General features: G+C 39.3%; 1 protein-coding gene across 2 annotated transcripts in view; it reads left to right on the top strand.

Moving 5' to 3' along the window:
• Positions 1-21,856, top strand: part of celsr3 (cadherin, EGF LAG seven-pass G-type receptor 3) — a 96,095-nt gene that overhangs the window by 29,738 nt on the left and 44,501 nt on the right. For both annotated transcript variants that reach the window (XR_006844140.1, XM_046397662.1), the window contains exons 4-11: positions 10,695-10,917; positions 14,681-14,796; positions 15,293-15,381; positions 15,640-15,654; positions 16,057-16,214; positions 19,164-19,327; positions 19,770-19,895; positions 21,165-21,334. Coding sequence is in view for 1 of the 2 variants with exons in the window: in XM_046397662.1 (XP_046253618.1) it covers positions 10,695-10,917; positions 14,681-14,796; positions 15,293-15,381; positions 15,640-15,654; positions 16,057-16,214; positions 19,164-19,327; positions 19,770-19,895; positions 21,165-21,334 (1,061 nt within the window). In the remaining variant the exon portion in view is untranslated. The remainder of the gene's footprint in view (positions 1-10,694; positions 10,918-14,680; positions 14,797-15,292; positions 15,382-15,639; positions 15,655-16,056; positions 16,215-19,163; positions 19,328-19,769; positions 19,896-21,164; positions 21,335-21,856) is intronic.

The raw sequence follows: 21,856 nt of genomic DNA, 5'->3' as shown, positions 1-21,856 counted from the left end.
ATGCGGAATATGCCTCTGAGAGCCAAGAGGTACAAAGAGGAGATGGGAGACAGAGACAGAGAAGCATAGATGCAGACTAAATTATTTTATGATAAGGTAAAATGAGCGGTGAGCTGTGTTTTACACTGAAGGAAGCTGAGAAACAGAGGAAGAGCACAAGAGAAAGAGTAGAACTGCGGTAGGCAGAGGTGAGATTAGGTTTGGATGAGATAAAGCAGATAAGCATGTTACACTGAGAAGTTTAATCCAGCAGATACTGAGATCACACATACAGAGCAAATTAGCTTGAGGTAGCTAAGATAATATGAGTCTTTTGAAGAAATGAGATGAGAAATGAGAGAAATTTAGTAGTTTTTTGAGATGAGATTGAAGCATAGGCTGTAAGAATAAATGGGTTTGTTTAAGGAAAGGCAGAATGAAGAAACAGGGAGACAGACAGAAGTGAATTGGTTTGCTGAATGGAATGAAAGATTGAGGTGGGTGATGAATACAGAGCAAGAGGAGACTGAATGTGGAAAGTTTGGCAAGATATGTTGGAAAGTAGAGAGGAAGTATAGAGAGGACATGACTAGAGAAAAAGATAAATATCCAAGAATTGAGGGAGGGGTAGAAATCACATGCTGATGGGATCACCGTGAATAAATTTCAAAAATATAAGTTTTTTTTACTAACGTCGGCATGCACAGAAAAACAAGAGAAGCCACTGTCAGAATGGGCAGGGAACACTAACTGCACAGACTTCAGGCTGAATAAATAACTCTTTTAGTGATGCAGAACTGGAGTGAGTTTGGTGTCAGCATGTTTGGAACACATATACACAACACACACATGTGTATATATATATCTATATATATATATAGATATATATATATGGTGAGGTAAACATTAGACAAACTTGTTAATCCCCAAAGGGTGGAGGGATGGTGCTACAGCAAGTGATACTTCTGTATTGCTTGCCAGACAGCAGCAGGCTGTGGCTGAGGTGGATATTGTCTGTTCATCATATCCTAGTATCCTTTTAATTAGTACCATAGAAACCCTCCTATGGCACCTACTGTAGCTAATTCACTGTCTACCCCCCTACCCCAGAGTATTTATGCTCAAGACCTGAATAGCTGCCGGAGCAGAGCAGTCCAGAAAGATGGAGTAGTCCCACGAATAATGTCAAACCCATTTTGGCTCAATAAAGGAGTTCTGTGTGAACTTAACAATGTGAAAGAACACAGATTAAAATTTTATGACAAAAATGAAATATGACCAGACAGTCTGCAAAATTGTTGATTATCCTTCCAGTGGCGCTCCTACAGTTCTCACTTCAGCAGACTGATAAAGCAATGAAATTAAATGAATATAATCATCTTATTATTATGCTAATCTGAGCTAATTATGCACTTAAACAATTACCAGGCCACTACAATTACATATTTTCATTGTACTTATAGTATATTGACAATTAAGCTTATTCTGATTCTGATCCTGATTAAGCCAATGATAATAATAATAATGATGTTGTGGTGAAACTTCAAATTCTCTGTTGGACTAATAGATTTTTTGTAAGACAAAGTTCTTATTCCAACCAATGGCCTACTTTTGAGGTGGACACATTTACATTGTATTGACTTTATTTTCTTAGACAAATGCAATTACCAAAATTCTGGCATCTGAAAAGTAAAACACAAGCCATTTAAGAATTATGGATTAAATTAAGAAATATTTTTCATAAGCATAGCATTTATGAAAAATACACTCCTACTTATTGTAGACTTAATCAGAACATGGTGACAAATCCTATGACTTTAATTGTATTATATCTGTGTAGTCTGGAGTAATTTAAAGTTAGCACATTTTCAGGGGAAAAGGAAAGACAAATGAAAGCTCATTATATTTGGGAATGATAAGACACAATGTGAGAACTGAAGAGAATGAATGACAGAGACAAGCTCTTGAGTGAAAAGACAGTGACAGTGTTTGAGGGAAAATAGACCAGTGAAGTCTTGAAAGGTGGAATAAAGATCTCTTTGTTAAAAAGATGCGTAAAGATATATCATTTAAGAGATGTTGGAAGGAAAAAGACATTTGAAAAGGATGAAAGCGAGGGATGAAAGATAAACAAGGGTAAAAACAGTTTAAGGACAGAGTGAAACTGGGAGACGAGAGAGAAATGAGTCTTGAGTTTAGTGGGTAAGATAAAACTAGACTGGTTGGGTGGGAGAGGGGAAGTGAAGGAGGGACAGAGATAATGGTATAGGAAGGAATTCAGACGTCTCAGTGACATTAATTTTAAAGGTCATTAAAAAAATGGATGTGTGTGTCTAAGTAAAAGAGATGTAGACTAAATTACTTTGGGGAAAATTAAAAATAGTGAAGTGTTGTTGGTGTGTGTGGGTGTGTGCGCACGCGTTAGAGAGAGAAAACATGGAGGACGCCCGAGGAGAATAAATCATTTTGTGGAAAGTCGGGGGGAAAAGAAAAACAGTAAGTGGTGCAAACGGCCAGAGCAACGAGGCCGTTTAGTTTTTGAGATGAGGTTTGGAATGAGAGCAGATTTCGTTGGAGGGTAGAAAATAGAGGAAATAGAGACGTGAATACATAATAGATGTGATTTGGAAATGTGCAAGTTATCTGAAAAAGACTTGCCGAATTGGGTGGGATAAATGCATTAAATATTACCAGAAGAAGGAGAGAAGAGACTAAATGAGTTTTGGGGAGATAAGTTGAAGAGCGTAAGGAGAGGAAAAGGCATGTAGGTGGAAAAAATGTACCTCAGACCTTTCTGTGGTGTTTATGGGAGATATTCATGTCATGTTAAGAACCATGTTAATACTGAACTTGTAATGTACAGTGTACAACTTGCTGTTGTGGTTTATTTGTAATGGTGGATACTTATGTATATACATGGTCAGTATTAGAGATGTGTTCCTGATGCTGAGCTGCAGCTTCACGAATGTGACCATGATTTGTTTGTTTATCTTATCGTATTTATATGTTAAGTAGTTTGTATCAGGCCCTGCGATTGACTGGTGACTGGTCCTGGGTGTACCCCTCCTCTCGCTCGTAGTCAGCTGGGATAGGCTCCAGCTCCCGCAACCCTGACGGATAAGCGGTATAGAAAATGGATGGATGGGTGGATAGTTTGTATCACAAGGTAACCTTAGACTTTGAAGAGCAGAACCAAAGTGCAGAGGCACAAAAACGGAAATCTGTTATTGGTAGTCAGACTTGCAGAAGTCAACCAAGGAGGAAAAACTCACACACTCAACTGCATATTTTGTCCAAGGTGTTTGTTCCATGAAACAGTTTGCATTAAAGACCTTCTCATTGGGCAGCAAATTCATTTGGATAGTAGAAGCACAGTATACCTTTGCTCATCTTTCTAACATCCATAGGTGCATGTCAGATTATTTCTGGCTTACAGACCTACTTTACGTGACTACTAACTGACCTGTGTTTTTGTAAATCTATGACAGAACTTTTATCTTTGACATTAAAAAATGTTTTAATTTCCGTTTTTTATTTCATTTCAGTTCTTATTTATATATAGTGTAGATATCTTTTGAAGCTTTTGAACATAAAGCAGGGTGAAGTGGACTTTGCAGGTTAGGAAAGAAAAGGAGATAAAGCTCATCCTTGGAAGTACAATAAAAAATGATAGAAAAGTAGGAATTGAAAATAAGAGCAAGAGAGTAAAAACAGGATAACAAAACAATAAAAATAGGCTGCAGATGAAGAGAGGAAGCTTAAGAGAATTGAAAATAAATGTGGGAGGTGATGGTTATCAATTTCCAGAATGTGATCTTTTGAAAAAGACGACAAAAAAAAGCGCAAGAGGATTGTGAGGGAGGCCGAGGAAGATGAAAGTGGAAATGGGGGGGGAAAGAGCACATCAAGAGCAGGAGATTGAAAAAAGGAGAGGCTTTGAGGCTGATCATGACTTTTATGGAATGGAAATACAATAATGAAACAGATATAAACAGATATATAAAAAGGAAACTTAACATAGATAGGGAAGAGGAATTATCAGAAGAATGTGTTAAATATTGAAATAAATGACAAAAAGTTAAAAAAAATTAAGTTGACAAAATAGAAAATAAGTAAAAGTGTACTGATATAAAATGGAAGCAGTAGGAGAAGAGTGTAGATGACACCCAAAAAGGAACAAAGAGGAAAAGGGAACTTTTAACCAATATGTTAAAGAGGTTTTTATCAGTTTAGTCCAAATAAACTAGAAATGGTCAAATGCATCACCTCCTGTTCCCCCGATGGTTTTAAAGTATTTAAAACAAGTTTGTGTAGGATACAGCATGGATTGATGACATCATAACATTTGTTTGTGTGAAAACATGAAATATTATTTCTAAATAAGGACATTTCTAACCCAAGTGTACATGTGTTCTGTGTCTGCGCAGAGCTCAAAATTTGCATGAGCCTTGAAGGTCTTTGGGTGAGGGGGTGTATTAGGGGAAAAAAAAGGCAGCAAAGAAGTGAGTGAGAATAAGACCTAGAGATTCAAGTCAGAAGGAAGAAGAGGGAAGAAACTGGGAGTGTATTGGCCTTCAGGGATGTACCATGTGTTTGGGTGGGTGAGTAGGGGATGCGGGGATGATGGGGTGGGAGGCAGGGCGGAGCAAACTAAGATGCTGGGGGGTTGGTTGAATAATACTGGCTTTGATGAATAAAACATCCACATGAATGAAGGGGTGGTGTGAATGCATTAAGACAGGCATAGAGGAAGAAGAGATGCAGAAAATAAAAGAGAAATGCAAGATATGGAAAGAAGTGAAGAGAGGAAAGAGAAAGGAAGAGTAAAGCGTTTTATATATAGAGATGTAAGGTCTGGGAAGGACAGAAAAGAAGGAAGGAACAAGGAGTTAAAGGAGGAGGATGGAGGCAGGGGAGGAAGACTAAGGAAGGATGTGAATGGAAATAGGCAAGATGCAAACAGAGAAGAGTCAGTAGTTTTCAGACTTGAGATTTATTTTCAAGTTTGTGTAAGGTGAATAGTGTGGTGTGTATTTGTGGATGTGTTGGTGGTGAACATTTACATTCTTAAATACAAGCAGCAATACCACAGTGCAAAAATGGCACATGAGAAATGAAAGGCCAGCATATTAAATTGACTTAAAACTGAAGTGTTACGTGCAAAATATTCTTCAGGATCATGTGAGCTGTGTTTTAATGTTGTAGCTGGGCTTAATTTTAGCAACTCTTGTTGGTTGACAGGAAATTAGTCAATGATTTTGCTAATCAGCTTCCTTAAGTTTTACATCCAACAAAAATATTAGATATTGACTGGTTCCAGCTACTCCTGCTTTACTCCCTTTCATATCATTGTAAATTTAAGTTTTAGGACCACAGACACTAACATCCCTCCCTTTTGCACTTTGAGATGCTCACAGTTTGGATGGTCTTTTCTGCCATGCTTTGTTGTTTGATTCTGATGCATTAAGCAGTATCTTGTGTGTGGGTGTATGTGCATTTCCACTCTGGTATGTTTATTAAAAAGCATCTGTCTGTGTGTGCATGAAGTGCTTGTGTGCATTTGTGTGTGGTGTTTGTGTGTGTTATCTTGCTATCAGACATTCACCGTTTGTTTAGCAATCACTTAATCTTTGTGTCCTGTGAGTGTGAACACTGAGCAGATGAGGAATTACACATGTAAAGTGACTCTCTGCCTTGCTTTATTTGTGCGAATGTGTGTGTGTGTGTGTTGTTTTTTTTTTGTCTGCAGTTTTTATTTTTGATGCTGTATGTGTGTATGCATAGGTGTGTTTTTTATTTTTTGTTTTTGTTCTGTCTGTCCTCCATCAGCAATTTATTTCTCTCAACCTGTGCACAACAGGGTTTGCATAATGAATCACTTGTACTTGTACTAGGTGTATGCGTGTGTGTGTGTTTAAGTCTCACCACACACATAATTCATGAGTATTAATGTCTATTTATTTATTTTAATATTAATGAGGGTCTGTATGGATGAATGGGCACAACAGACAAAGGCAGGGTGAATTGTGCTGTTTTAGAGTGCACGTGTGTGTACGTGTCTGCGTTTCTCTGTGTGTTTCCCCATTTAATTGGTTCCCTGTTGTGTGCACTTACGTAGATGTATATGTTTAATGTGAGAGGTGAAAGAAGATGAGAGAAAGCTGAACAAGGACAGACAGATGTGATAATTTGAATATCCTTGAGCTATTGTTAGCCGAGCTGGATGTGCGACTGTCTGTCTCGCTGTATTTGTGTGTGTGTATTTGTGCTTGTGTCCTGAGGGTGATTTTGTGGTGTGAGAGAACATGTCAGCCAGTTACTGGCAGATCTCATCTGCCCAGTGGCATGAGGAGACATGTGACATGCAGAAATGAAGTGATGGAGTTAGATGGAAATTAATAAATTGTGCAAAGTGACCATCGTGAAACTAACTTGGATGAAAGGAGGGATGGAAATGAGTAGTTTATTGTAAAGAAATAGGGAGATCATTGGATGGATGGAGGTGTTAGAACATGGGATGAATCACTTCAGTACCAGAATCAGCTGAATAAGGTAGGCAGGGATATAAAGTTGATAGAAGCACTAAGCAATCAGCAAGTAAAGATTTCATAGAGGACAGGACATGTTTTAAAGCAAGCAAGGTCAGGCTGTAATTTAGGTGCACCAGTTGCAATTTTTTTGGCCAATTCCAATTTCTAATTTTTTGAAAGGCTGATACAGATTTTTGAATACAGATTCAGATTTTCTTTCTAAGAACTATAATTGCCAGCATATACAAACAAAAATAAACTTTTCTTAAATGCAAAATTTTACTTTCATAATGAAAGAAATTATTAAACCTTACATTTCCCTCTCAAAATGAAGGGAAAGAGCCAAAAATAGTTAACTGAGTTACCTGAACAGTTAACTGAAAATTAGCTGTTCACCCAACTTTTTCTGACATATTTTACTTTACCAAGTAGAAGCAGGTGCAACAGATTTATGCTTATAAATTCACCATGGCTGAGGTAATTTATCAGATTTCTGAAACCTCTTGTTAACCTTTTCTCTGCTTAGTTTCCGGCTGTGGTCAGGAAGCAGGGGAGAAGCACTGGAGCTCTGCTTGGTCTTGAGAAGTCGTAGCATTTATTTACCGGCTGACTGTGACTCTTACACTGGACACTTACAGTCAACTCAAACTTATGGCTAACTCAGCGTACACTTCTGCTTTGTTGCACACGTCATCAGTCGCCGCTCGCGCTACCACTCTCTCATGTATGTCCTGCTCTGTTTCTTAAAGGAGCCACGCCTCTCTGGTAACACACTATTCTCAGCTATGGAGAGCAGCTGATCATCCAGGGTCATGAAATCCATCATTTTCCTTGTAATGGCTTTGATCTTTTCACTGCTCATACCAAGGAAAGATAGGTGAGGCTGCTGTCTTGTGTCTGGCACAGACACTCTGGCTAGCTTTAGTTTCAAGTGTCTGATGAGGTTTGTTGTTCCAATGTGGTCGTCCCTCATGGTTTACCCTGGTCTTACATGTATTACGAATTGAAAACTTTGTGTCTTCTTCACTCATGGTGAAGAACTCATTAGCGTGTGGCAGTAACGTTATTGCCTGCCTTTTGTGTGTATGACGACTCATAGGTACCAGAGACTGAGCGTCCAATCTCCAGTCCAGACCGAGAACACTGAAAACCAGCTGATTCCAGTCCCGATCCGTGCATCTCCTGTGCAATTCGAGGTTCCTTTGCTCGCTTAAGACGTTCGAGGAAAGAGACGGATAGGTGAATGGTAGAGAAGTGAAGGAAAGGATGGATGTTGGGGAATAATTCAAGCAGTTTATACATTTAATTGTTGTACAAGCTCTAAGTGTTTGCCCTCTTAAAGCATCGTACCATTCAGTTTGTGTTGTATGTGTCACAGATAGTCAGTATCAGAGCGTGTTTCAAACATGGTGTGTGTGTGCTTTTGCGGTTTTTACCTCCGCGTTTATGTGTGTGCATTTATGTGAGTGGCCATGACTAGCCCTCAGGTATGTGTGTGTGTGTGTGTATTTTTGTTTTGACTATGTGTGAGAGACTGCCTGTGTGCACCCATGTCTTGTGTGTGTCAAATAGTATTTGTGTCCAAATGATCATGTGGAAAGGTGAAGGCTTCTATTGACTTACAACCACAGTATGTCATCTGCGTGTGTGTGTTAAGATGTGAAGACTTTGCCAGTGGGTACTTTGGCATATAAAAGCAGCGCGAACAACGTGCCAACAGAAACAGCTACATGATAAAACCCGACATCCTTGAGGGCAGGGTCAGTGATGTGTGTGTGTGTGTGTGTGTGTGTGTGTGTGTGTGATTGGAGCCGTGTTTAAGGGAGGGAGAAAAAAGAAGGGAGACAAGGGACTTTTTTTAGCAATTGACTGTGTGCTTATGATTTTGCTTGAGAAAAACAAATATACTGCATCCATTATTAATGTGTATGATTTTTGTTTATTTATCTGTGTGTGTATGTGTGTGTGTGTGTGTGTGAGAGAGAGAGAGAGAGAGAGAGAGAGAGATTGGAGCCGTCAGCAGGTAGTAAAGTGGGTCCTTAAGGAGTCGTCTGTCTTGAGGCTAGTTTCAAACCCCGTCTGCTCAGTTTTTATACAGTGTGCTGGGTGTGGGTGTTTTTGTTTGCAGCTGCTAAATGTCATACAGTGTCTGTGTACAAATATGCTCAAGGAAAGGTGAAACCCAAAAAGATATATCTTTTTATGTGGGTGAATGTGTAAATGTGTATATGTCTGTATTTATATATATATATATGTGTGTGTGTGTGTGTGTGTGTGTTGCGTGGGTGTTTCTGTGCCTCCTGAGACACCTCCGACTGGCGCTTGTTTGACTGGCAGCCAAATCTGTGTTTATTCTTGTCTGCAGATTTGTTTGTGTTGTTTTTTGTTTTCCACACACTTCAAGAGGAACAGAATTGCGTTCGGCAGAAAGCCCCTTTTTTTTTTTTTTTTTTTTGTTTCTTTTTATTTTTTTTATCCCTTTTCCCCTGTATACGTGCACTTCCAAATACTGTACACTGAGCATCTTATCACTATGAAATCTATTGTTGTTTTTTTATTTTCTATTCATTTGAGGGATACTGAAGGTTTGTCTTTTCTAACAGTTGCTTTTACTCCACCTTTTTAGGATTCAGTACCTTGCTGCTTCCACCATCTAATCAAGTGCTAATTTGCATCTTAAGTGGTGAATGCATGGAAAAAGAACTGCTGTTTTAGACTCACTGGGACAATTTCAAGAACCTCACTTTAAGTGTCTTTCTGCAAGCTGTCAAATGACATAACAGCCTTTGTTCGGAGGCCCTCAATGCAGCAAAAACTGATTGAATTTATTTATTTGTAACTTCGATATCAAAATAATTGAAAAGACATGGTCATCTCCTCTGCTGTTTGCTTCTGGAGCCTTATCATTTTCTTTCTTAACTAATTTGCTCTTAGATGTACTCAATTGGATACTACTGATTAAGACTGTAGCTATAAACCAATCAGCCACAACATTAAAACCACTGACTGGTGGCCCCCCTACAACCCATGCCTCATGCCCTCTGTTGGAAAGAAGAAAGAAGAAAGAACAGCTCCTTCTACTTTACTTGAAGGTCCAGGCTTTAACTCAGCAATTAAAAGAATATCTTCTGCATATTAACTCAACAGTGAAGAACCTTCCTAAATTTATTTCCTGATAATAACCTTCCACCCTTGATTGTTTTGGACACTAAAGACATGCCAATTTCAAAAGTGACTTGATAAACAAATCTAATGATCAGAAACCTTTATTTGCACGGTACAAAACTGATCTACAGCTGCTCCTGTTTTGCTATAACTTTTTACTTCACCTGGTTACTGCATATTTCTTAATGTGAATCCTGTTTCATAGTTGAGTTCTGTGATGACATGACAATGCAAGCGTAATGAACTATTACAAAGCCATTGTTGTGCATAAAAAAAGTATTAACTGTAACATATTAACTAAGCATTATTTTTGGTGTGTTTGTTCCTTTTAGTTCCTAAAAGTTTGACACTTAAAAGTTTCATTTACGCCCAGTTTAACATATCATCCAGTATCAATTAACTGTTGCATGTTAGTTGATACTGGGTGCATGTTTGACATCTTAATTTGGCAGTAGCAGTGTTTTCAGGGGAGGCAATTGTAGTGATGGGAGAAAGGAAATACTTTCTTCAAGAAGAACATTTTAACACTCGGAAATTATTGATCAAATAAGTTGCTTCACAACTAGAATAACACTATACACTTCTTCTAGTGCATCGGAAGTCTCTTTGCAACAAGCACCAAAGCACCAAAATGGCAAAATTGTCCAATTACTGAAGGGAAAATGAATTTTTCTTGCTGTGTGTCTTTATGCTAATGCATCTTTATACTAATAGATTGCATGGCTGTTTATATATACATTACATCCTAGGGCTGTGAATGTGATGAAATATTGTTTGTGATTATCTTTTAGAGATAAAATTTTGTCAACACACTTGTCCTCATAAAAGGGACTTTTACTGGGAAATTGGTGTTTTATTTTTACTGCTCACATAGTGACCACTGGGTCACTGATTTTTAACAAACTCAGATTAACAGATTTTTGGATTTCCAGTGTCGTAGTAGGATTTGCAACACTGTCACAAAAAACCACTGAGGTTTACCAGAGACTGAAATGATAAATTTTCATTTTCAACCTGCAGGTGACCGATGTGAGTTTGACCGGCGACAGGGCAGATGTGTGCCTGGTGTGTGTCGTAATGGAGGAACATGTCGGGAGCTTTCAGGAGGGGGTTTCCGCTGCGAGTGTCCTGCAGGAGGCTATGAGCGTCCATATTGCACAGTCACTGCCCGGTCCTTCCCACCAAAGTCCTTCGTCATGTTCCGGGGCCTCAGGCAGAGATTCCACCTGTCCATCTCATTAACGTGAGTAGATTTGGAGTCTTTCTTCTCATTATTTCTGTATCGAACAATTCAGATGTCACTTTTTAAATTGATTTTTGCAATTTTCTGCCTTTGTTCCTTCCTTCCTTACTTGCCTCCTTTCGTTTAGCCTCCATCTCTTGTCTTGTAGTCACACTCAAACAGAGATTCTTAATCACTGCTCTTTGATTCTCCCTCTTAGGGAGTCTCTCTCCTCTTTGCTTTAATCTATTTTTTTCATCTCGGTCTCACAGATCTATCCTATTATTGAAGTTTTTTTTCTCTCTTCTGCCTCCACTTCTCTCTTCAGTGAGCGGTGCGGTTTCTCCTCTTTCTCCTCTTTCATCTGTTATTTTACTGCTTTCAGTCTCATGTCCTTTGCTTTCTCATATCACCCCTGTGTGCTCCCGTTTCAGTCACGCCTGTTTCAACAACGGCAAATGCTGCATCTCTCGTGACACTGTGCTTTGTCTGGGAAGGTTTCAGATCTCTTTAACTCTTTATTTTTCAAGAAAAGAATCTCTCAGTTAACAATCCAAGACTAGCTTTCAGAGCTAGTCAGAGTGACTACAAAGATGTAGGTAATTCAGTCTAATTTAGTTTAGCTTTTCTTTTCAGTGAAACCACTGAAATATCTGATTTGTCCAGTTTTGATGCTTGAAACTGGGCTCACCTTTGCCAGGACTTTGAAGCTTCTCAGCACATTTTTTTTTTTTTTTTCTGCCAGAATTAAAATCTCTTAAAATAAAGACAGCGCTACATCCAGCCTGTATACATATATATACAAGTATATACTAAGTGAAATTAGATTTGCGTGAATTTTTTCTACAAAACTTTGCTTGCTGCTCTACATAGCCACAGCCTGTTTTCTTTTGCTTTCAGATTTTATACCTTGGCATACCCTGCTCCCTTGCCTCTTGACACACCGAGTGTTCATCTGTGGGAGATCTGAAGCTGTACTTAAGAGTGGTCAGGCAGGGTTATGGGATGGTTGCCATGGGGGATGTTGTCTAATGATAGTTGCCAAGGTGACGTTGCCCATGGGGTTGTTGCTAGGCTGATGTGGCCACTGTGGAGTGGTTGCTATAAGGCATTGTGGTCATGGTATTCTTGCCACATGAGCTTCTATGAATCTTTGATATGTGCAGGCACCTCATGTGATTTGTTTCACCACCAGCGACCAGTGACCACCAGCTGGGCAGTGATGTTAAGTCATTTTAGTTAAGTTAAGTTTTTTTTCATAGAATTTCTCCCTTGGAAGACAGTACTAGTAGCTAAAATCCAAAGAGCGGATGGGAAAATGTAAGTTCCTTCCTTTGCTTCTTTCTTCCAACAAGTACAATCAAGGTACCCTTGAGAAAGTTAGAAATGTTGCTGAACAGGCACTCTTTATTGTCTGTAGGGTTTCCATCCTTAGTCTACTGCATCAACTCCATTTTCACTGCCTCTCTTGTTGGTATATTTTTTCTTTCAAAACAGTGAAACCTTGATCTTATTACTATGTTTGCTGGTTAAAATAACTTTCATGTGATCTGATGTGTCCAGCTGTAGATACACATTAGTCTGACTGGCAGCCTTCTTCAGCCGTGTTCTATTTAGCATCCTGTTTGCTTCCAGCTACACTTCTTGGCCCGATTTTCACATCAGGGCCAAACAGGACTTAATCATTATTCATGTCACTCACTTTTCCCCACAGCATTTTCTTTCTCCACTGCAAAAAAATATTCATTTTTCATCTTTCACCCAAAAGCTGCTTCAGAGGTGTTTGCAACTCTGCCAGAGAAAGTATGATGGGTAATATTTCTCTGTTGTATAGTGCTGTGACTTTAAAAATATGTATGCAAGTCAAAGTGCAGTAACTATGTTTGAAGTTGTCATTGGCTGCTGAGCTGCCTTCATTAAGTTTACTGCTTTCAAGACGAACTGTCACCTTATATAAAATATACTGTATTTGCTTTTTGTTTTTTGTATGCAGGTCTTTGGTCTGAACTAATGAATTGCAGAAACAATAAGCACACTAGCAAGAACAGACATTGAACATATGCTTGCCTTTATTTACACCTTCAGCCTCTCTGCATTGTTGTTTTCACTAGATTCCAGTTACTCATCCATCTCTATTTACTCCGGCAAAGCAATGGTTACACTCTTTTTCAGCTGTTTCTGGTGGCTTGAATAGATCACATCTGCATAATCCAAGATAGAATTTCATCATGTTGGAAATACTGCAGAGCAACGCAAACAAGACAAATGTTTTAATGAATAACCCTGCATTTGTTTTACACTGTGACAACTTTTGCAGGGGTTATAAAGTTGCCAAGATGGAAATGGAGATAACATGCTCTTCTCTTGACACTGTTGTTTTGCAGTAATGCATCTGTTGTGTGTTGAAGCCAAGCATGTAAAATGAATATTGTTTTTTAAAGATTTAATTTTAAGCCACCAGTTCATAAAGCGGGATGAAAGCATTTATTTTCACAGCATTTTAAGACGAGATGACAAGTGGATATTTTTTAAAGTGGGAATTTTTCAGCATCTTGTTGTGAGGAGCGAAGATTTGTCATCTGTGCTGTAATATAAAAAAAGCAAAACAGTGCTTTTGATCTGTCTGTGTTAACATGGTGGCCTTGGCCTCAGCATATCCCCTTGGCCTTGCTATGGAAAGTCGACTGTTGTATGACTCTGAGCAGCTGGAGGGTGTGCAAGGCTGCTGCAGCAGTGTGGTTTATTAACTGCACTACAGTTTGAATACCCTTTGTTCTTCCATTGTAAGCTTGTATTAGGTTGCTTGTTCTCTTTCATAGCATTCGTTGCTGCCTGTTTGTGCTCCTGTGGGAATAAGATATTGAGCAACGACACACACCAGGTCCGTTCCGCGTGTCTTGGACTGGAAGACGTCCAGACCGCTGTCAGCAAGCCAGGCTCGTGCACACACTGCGCCCACTTTACAGTGACGAGTCTCTGCCGAAGGCTAGCTCGCCAGGCTAACCTGTCGGAAAGGGACCCTGTTCTCATCACCCATGCTGTCGAGGAACGCCAGCTTGGCATGGTGGAAGAGAATGATTCAGCTGTTCAGGATATTCTTGAATGTTCATGCAGGATATGTGCTCTGCAGCTAGCTGGACATCATCTCTCACATTTGCAAGGTTTTATAAGTTGGATGTCACGTCCTCAAACCTTGCTCATGTTGTCCTGATTGTTGACTCCTCAGGCTCATCCTCACACTTCCACTTGAGAGGGGGGTGGCTGGTGGTCAGTCTTCAGGATAAACTTGTCTGGCAATACAGGAGTCTTGATATCCCATAGTGAGACATCGAAATGATTGCTATGAAAAGAACTTTGGGTTGCTTCCGTAACCCTGGTTCTCTGAGCAGCTGCTTGCCATTGGGGTGAAGTGAGAAGAGGTGTGCTTGTTTTGAATGAGAGCTGATGCTGTGTCAGTCATTTATAAGGAGCAGGGTTCTGACACAGATGTAACAACTGCCAGCCACTCAGGCCTGGCGTAGTGGTAAATTCTGTGAATACGTGAGGGAGCATATCCCCATGGTGAGACATCTCACTCATGCTACTCAGAGAACAGAGGAGCAAGTTTTGCCCTGTGAAATTACTTGTAATTAGTCATACAGTATAACTGTAACTGTATTTCCAGGATATAGAACAGGAAAATATACATTAAAATACTACTATATTTCTTTCATATAGAAGGCATGTCATAATATTAATCATTGAACGTATTATGGACATGGTCTTCTATGTGTGCACTTTGTAGTTTTGCCACCCTGGAGAGCAGTGGTCTTCTCTTCTATAATGGACGCTTCAATGAGAAACATGACTTCATCGCCTTGGAGATACAAGAAGGACAAGTGTTGCTCAAATATTCCACAGGTATTTTCTATCTTTCTATCTTTGTTGATCGTGCTTGAATGTTGTAGTATTTCTCTTTTTGTGAGGACCATGTGTTCCCACAGGGATAAAAGATGTTTTTAGGTGTAAGATTAGAAATGAGATTAGTTTAGGATACTGATTACATTCTGTACATGTAGCGGGCGGGGGAATTACATCAGACAACATCAGACGACCACTATGCTACAGACAAAGTTGCATTTGGTGCTGTGAGAAAATCACAAAGTAATATGTCTCATTCATGCACACGTAAGGCTGGAAATCGATAAATGTAATTTATGCAATGACATTAAAATGATATGTGAATAGAATATGGAGTAGCATATTAAAACTGTGGTGGAAATGTTTTATTAATTGTTTTGATTAAAAAAGCTATTAAAAAATCCTAAATCTAAAAAAAACCTATTTGTCATGTACATTTTAATCAATACCACTACCTTCTTATGTTTTGACACAAATTTCATCTGTCTGCTTGCAGGTGAATCGTCCACTCAGGTGAGTCCCTTCCTTCCTGGTGGTGTGAGCGATGGCAACTGGCATACTGTACACATCCACTACTACAATAAGGTGGGTTTACATCTCAGTTTGCATGAGTCCTACACCATTTAGATTTTTGATCATGCTTTTGATCTTCCATTTTGATGTCCACTCTGATTGGTCCACGCTTGATGAGTTATCTTTTGACTTTTTACAGAGTGCTTTGAATTGAGCTGAAGGGTTTGTGTGTGCATATTGTTATGTGTGTGTTTGCCTGTAACCATTTCATTCATGCATATTCTTCACACATCTCCTTTAATTTTCTTCATGTTCTTTCATTCCCCTCAGCCAGCTACACGCTATGTGAGTATGAGTGTGTGTAAGGGTGCACATACACTTCCTTCTTCCCTTGTTTTGTTCTTCTTTCTTTGTCTGTCTGTCTGTCTGTTCTTCACCAGTAGACAACCACCAGTTGTCTATCTGCTTTTACTCCATTATTTTCCTACTATATGTAGTTCCTGTTGCATCTTGTCTTACTAACTCAAATTTTCCCCTTTCTTTCTTACATGATGTTCAGTAGCAATGTAGATACTGAATGTACAACTGCCGTGACATAAACTCTAGATTCAAATGTTGTTGTATTTCTTGCATGTTGTCAGGTGTTGTGTTTCTTGGTTTCTTTTTCTTTGGGCTTTGTATTCAATCGCGCGTGTGTGTGTGTGTGTGTGTGTGTGTGTGTGTGTGTGTGTGTGTGTGTGTGTTCAGCCAAAGCGCAGTATGAGCGGTGAGGCCCAAGGCCCGTCAGATGAGAAGATTGCTGTGGTGAGTGTCGACGACTGTGATACAGCCTTGTCGCTTCGCTTCGGTACCCAGCTTGGAAATTACAGCTGTGCTGCGCAGGGGAAACAGACCAGCAGCAAGAAGTGAGTTTATCCTTCTTTTAACTCCCATCATTTTTCCTTTACTGGCAGATGTTTTTTTCTTTAAACGTGGCAACTTGAGGAATATTGCCACAACAATAAACACAAATCTTGATAACAGTACATTTTCAACTGCTGTTGTCCACACATTTTGACAGTGTCAAATGTCATATGCCTTGGAGCATGAACATAAATCCCAAAACTAGTCACAGCTTCTTAAAACATCTATATTCTCTACTGCATATATATATTGGAATGTGCCATTCTCTCCGATATTGGTGGTAATGAAGAAACTTACCTTCCATTGCTGTAATATAGCTGATAATTACAAGGCTACATGTGATTATAATTTATAATGACAGCTCTTAAAAGCAGTTATTTGTAGTATGAGACAATATCCAGTTTTACATGCATACATGGTTTTTGCATGATAACTGTCATCACTTTACTTAGCAGTTCTTCAAAGGCAATGTTGTACTGTCACAATACTGGCTCAAACTAATGTAGCACAGTTTTGTGTGTCACTGCTATTTGTGGTAGTTTGTTAAGGAATTAATGTCCTATTTTAGGTCTGACATTAATAATTAGCTAATGAAATAAATGTGGAAAACTTAGTGAAAGAATGCCTGGTGCAGCAACTGAGAGAGAGAGCTGGGGCTGGTGTTTACACAGGATGTGCAACGTCTGACTGATCAGAGGCTTAACAGATACTCAGAGACTGTTCTCACTAAGTGGAAAACCAATAAAGCTGGTCTGTGTGTAGCTAACTGGCCAGCTGACAGATGTCGGTACATAGATCACAGGCATTAAAAGGTAAACACTGTTTGATGATTATTGGTTACTATCATTGCTTTACTTAAAAAAACTGATTTTGATAAGAATGTTGTAATGCTGTAAGCCAATCACAGCCCAAGGTTGGAACTAACTGCTGTATTAACAGGATCCCCATTTACAAACAGTTCTTGACAACTTTGCAGCATAGAACACATTTGCTAACTGTCATTATGTTCTTCCATGGACATTATATCATTTGGAAATAGCACAACTTATTTAAAAAAGGTTAAATTATTTTTAAAGGTACAAGTTTATTCAATCTTACATTGTATATTTATGTTCTTATTACATATATCACATAATTCCTCTCTCATGAAAGAGATGTTTCCCATCAGCTCCTCATGTTGATCTCACACTAATCTTTCAACCATTTTGGTTTGTTTCCTGTTCCTGTTCTCTTAGACGATATGTATAATGGCAGTTCATGTCCCTTGTGTGATAATGAATGCATGTTAATATGGCACAAAAAAAATCTCCTCTAAATAAACAGCTTTGAATTCTCAGCTTTGCAGATTGAGTATTTAACAATTTTAGCTCCACTTAAGCAGGCTGTTTTAAAATGAAAAGTAAAGCAAATTCAAGCAGTCTGTAAGAACTTGAGTTTGACAAAACTTTAAACCGAGTCTGTTGATGTTGGGAAGGATTTCTGGGGTATTTTAGATCAGTCCGATCAGGTGACTGTAGGAATAATCTACGGGGACCTGAGGCTTTAATGAGGCACAACTGTTTGACATCTTCATGCTCCTTCCTGTCTTTTTGTATTTCTCTGATGTCTTGTTACTTGTCGCCTCATTTTGCCTCTTGTTAATATTCTCTCTCTCGTTTGCCTGTGTGCCACCAAATCATTCTTACTGACAATTTTAAATCCGCGTCATTGCTTTTAAGTGTTTGACCTTGTCAGAGTTGTGTAGTTTTTTACTTGTGATGTGTGTCTAACAAACGTAATGTCTTCATGTATGCCAGTGAGTGCATGACACACACGTACACGCACACATACTCACTCAAAAAGCAGCCTGTCATAGTGTTGACGTCTGGCCTTGCCTCTGTAAGCTGTAGTCACGTTGACTGTGTTCCGTCAGTGCAAAGTGTGGCTGAGAGAAGAGACAACAGATCAAAGAGGAAGGCCAAAGACTAATGCTTCAACACTGTCTTCCTCCATTCCTTCTCCATTTCTGCATTAACGGCTCACCCTTCTCTTACTCCGTCTTGACATCCTCTTCTAATGACACTCTCTGCTGATGCTGCTGTAACTCGCACTTAATATCTCGTTTGTTCAACTGCAGCGCCTTTTGTCATCTCTGGCTTCCTTCAGTTCATCTTCCACAGGCGTTTATTAGCTGTGCTCTCATGTCGCTAAAGCAAGCTCTCAAAATGACAACATAACTGTTTGTGTTATTTCATTTTTTTTTTTTTTTGCTCATGATGTCCCGTAACTGTTTTTTTACTGCACCCTTTGGTGTCCTCCTCACTTTCCTCCCATTTCTTTCTCTGCATTCGTCTTCCATCTGTCTTGTCATCTGCCTGTACGCTTGCTCTCTCTTGATATTTGCTGTAACTCACACTTAATCTCTTGTTTGTTCAGCTCCCTCCTTGGTTGACTCCACATCTTCTTTTTGTCGTTGCTGTTTTTCGTCTTCTCTTTGTGCCTATGACTCTGCTATTTCTTGACGTCCCCTAACATGTACCTCCTTTCATTGCTGGTTCTTGTTTTCTTTCTCCATCTGCCTTGTCATCCACCCTTACCTTATCTCTCCTCATATTTGCTGTAGCTCATATTTAATCTCCGTCTTTGTTCATCTGTCTCCTTTTATTTCTCATCTTTTCAATTTCTTACTTCCCCTGCTGTTTCCACTTTTACTCTCAACAACACCATCTCATTTTTCCTTAACATGCACTGTTATTCTCTGATTCTTGTTCCTTTTGACATTTACCTCTGATGACACATTTAATCTCTGGGTTTGTTTAATCCCTTTGCCCCTCTCATACCGTTTTTTTCATGTTTTCCTGTTCTTACCATTTCTCCCTTCATCCCCCTCTTCCCTCCTCCTCTCCATTCTTGGGAGATAATCCCCGTTCTCTGCCTTGTTTACCCGTCGTTCTCTTTATCTCCTCTCTTAGGTCTCTGGACCTGACTGGTCCATTGTTTCTGGGTGGAGTTCCCAACGTTCCTGACAACTTCCCTTTTGGCACCAGAGAGTTTATTGGCTGCATGAAGGAGCTCCATATTGACAACAAGCCTCTGGACTTGGCTGGATTTATTGCAAACAATGGAACATTGCCTGGTCAGGATTGTAACCATACACCCTGCACATTTACAATGTCTCCAAATGCCATTTGGCTCTTCTTTTTTGATTTATTTATTTTTTTTTTTTATTAACTGATAGGAGCTGAACTAATAGAAATTCATTAAAGCTGAGTGTCCCTCAGGATCAATAAAGTATCTATCTATCTGTCTATTTATCTGTCTATTTGTTTAAAATAAACATGTAAAGATTCAAAGTTCAATGCATAATGCATTTGTGAAGGCCATTTGAATCTTAAAAACTAAGTACAGTTGGAAAAGTTTACCTCTGAATATTCACATTGATACCTGAGTGGATTTTTAAGGAGCTGAAGGTCTGAGGTTTTAACATTGTGATTTATTAGCTGTATTGAGTTTCATTTTCTGCATCATGGTGATACATTTTGCAACTTTATTAATTCTGTCATGGTTTCTTCTCATAGGCTGCAGTGCCAAGCTCCCGTTCTGTAAATCCAATCCATGTCAGAATGGAGGAACCTGCAGGGTGAGCTGGGAGACCTTCTCCTGTGACTGTCCCCTGGGGTACGGGGGGAAGGACTGCAGCCATGGTGAGAGTTTATTTTTTTTTTGTCATCCTATTGTCCTAGGTGTTACCTTTAAAACAAATAGTAGCCTTTGACAGTGTCCAAAAGGCACATTTATTGTAAAATATCCAAAAGACACATTTATTGTGCCTTTTGGATATTTTTGTCTGTGAGATCTGTGAGACCATGGCTGACATAACTGGTAGTTTCTGTCTCATAGTGGTGGTGATGAGAGTGAACATGCAGACCATTCTTCAGGGGTCTTTTTTGTCATCGGTAATTATAATAATGCCCCGTTTATAGAATGCTTTACCTGCAACACCTCTAAACTAGTTCTTTGCTATTTACATGTTTAAATGACAGAAACGGACTGCAGTGTTAATGGGCTGCCTGACACTCAAATACTTTAGTAGTTCAGAAGTATTTTGTCATTCATTCATTTATTGCCTCAGCCTGCATGTCAGTATTTTTCTCCCTCTGTTCCAGTACTCAATCCTTCGTGCTGAGCTGTCTCAGCTGTAGGCTTTTAAAGAGAGTAAAACGAGTGTACAAGTGAAATATTTACTCTAAACTGCAGCGCAACACAATTACACTAATAACATCATGTGCGTTACCTCACTTAAGAGTGTGAGCTTTGCTGTGTACAACAGGACCTTGATAGACCTTGTGTAACACCTCTGCCCCCACCCAAGTAGACCTTCTGTAGCTCAGGTTGACAGTTAACGTGTTTATGTTAAGTGGCCTATCTTGTTTGCAATAATGCTGCAACAAGTTCTTGTGGGAGGAAATAAAGATGTTTTTATTGTGATCTCCAAGAAAAATAATCATGAGTTCTTATTTTGTCCTTGTGTGCAGCCTGCCAGTATAACACAACAATATTCTAATATTTAACTTTTTTAATTTCTTTTTTCAAATAATCTTTTATTGGGCTTTATTAGATTGACGACAGTAGAAACAGAACAAGAAATGTTAGGAGACAAGGCTTTTGAATAACATGCTACGAACATGGACACAATTCCTTAATGTTGGGCTTCATGGTTGGCACCTTAAACCAGTGCTTATGCCAGTGCACCACTAATAATTTTACTTGATCAAAGTATTTAACTTTCATTTGCTCATGCATCCTTCTCAGCTTGTCTGCAACAGTTCAGACTACTGAACCCTTTACATGGGTAATCTTCAGTAAAAGGCACATGGCACCGCCGCCTCCTCAGGCTCTGTGCCCAAGTGCTTGGCTTTTTGGGATATTGCAGTACCTTTTATCCTCTGTTTTTCTCTCAACCTCCACCTCAGTAATGCCACACCCCCATCGCTTCCTGGGTAACAGCGCTCTCTGGTGGGACCTGAAGAACGACGTAACCATCTCTACACCGTGGTACCTTGGCCTGGTGTTCAGGACCAGAGCGCAAGAGGGGACGTTACTGCAGGCCCAGGCTGGCCAGTACACTAGTCTGCTGTTCCAGGTGCGCCCCATGCACACACATGCACAAACACACACACACACACACACACACAGTTGTATTGTTCATTTCCGTTGATATCTTGTACTACAATGTATATCAACAATTAATTGTGATTTGTTGTTTAATTGTTGTGTAAAAATAGCATTGTCAACTTTCAAATCACACCAGGGACAATAGTATTAAAACAAGACAACATTTCCCAGAAACTTGTTTATTCCTGGTACAAAGAAGAAGAAAGAAAAACCATCAGTCAGAGAAGGAGCTCTTGGTTTGTCTTTTTGCCTCGGTCACAAAGTGGGACGTTTGTAAAATGCAGTGTGTGCTGTTAAATGTCAAGTGGTCATGTTGATTAGGGGAAGTATCCTTTTGTGTCATGGTTAATGTGCCTCTCTTTAGTGTTTTATCATCTTCTACAGAAGACAAAATTGTTAAAATGCTGGTATTGTACTTGAAATCATTTACAGTTTATATTTCTAATGCTAAATCCAAAGACAGCATTGAATCAGCAGCATCTTGGCAGGA

The sequence above is a fragment of the Scatophagus argus genome, chromosome 8 (genome assembly GCF_020382885.2).
Source record: "Scatophagus argus isolate fScaArg1 chromosome 8, fScaArg1.pri, whole genome shotgun sequence".
NCBI classification, from domain to species: domain Eukaryota; kingdom Metazoa; phylum Chordata; class Actinopteri; family Scatophagidae; genus Scatophagus; species Scatophagus argus.
Note: the sequence above shows the minus strand (reverse complement) of the source record. Positions and strands in the feature narration are given on the sequence as shown.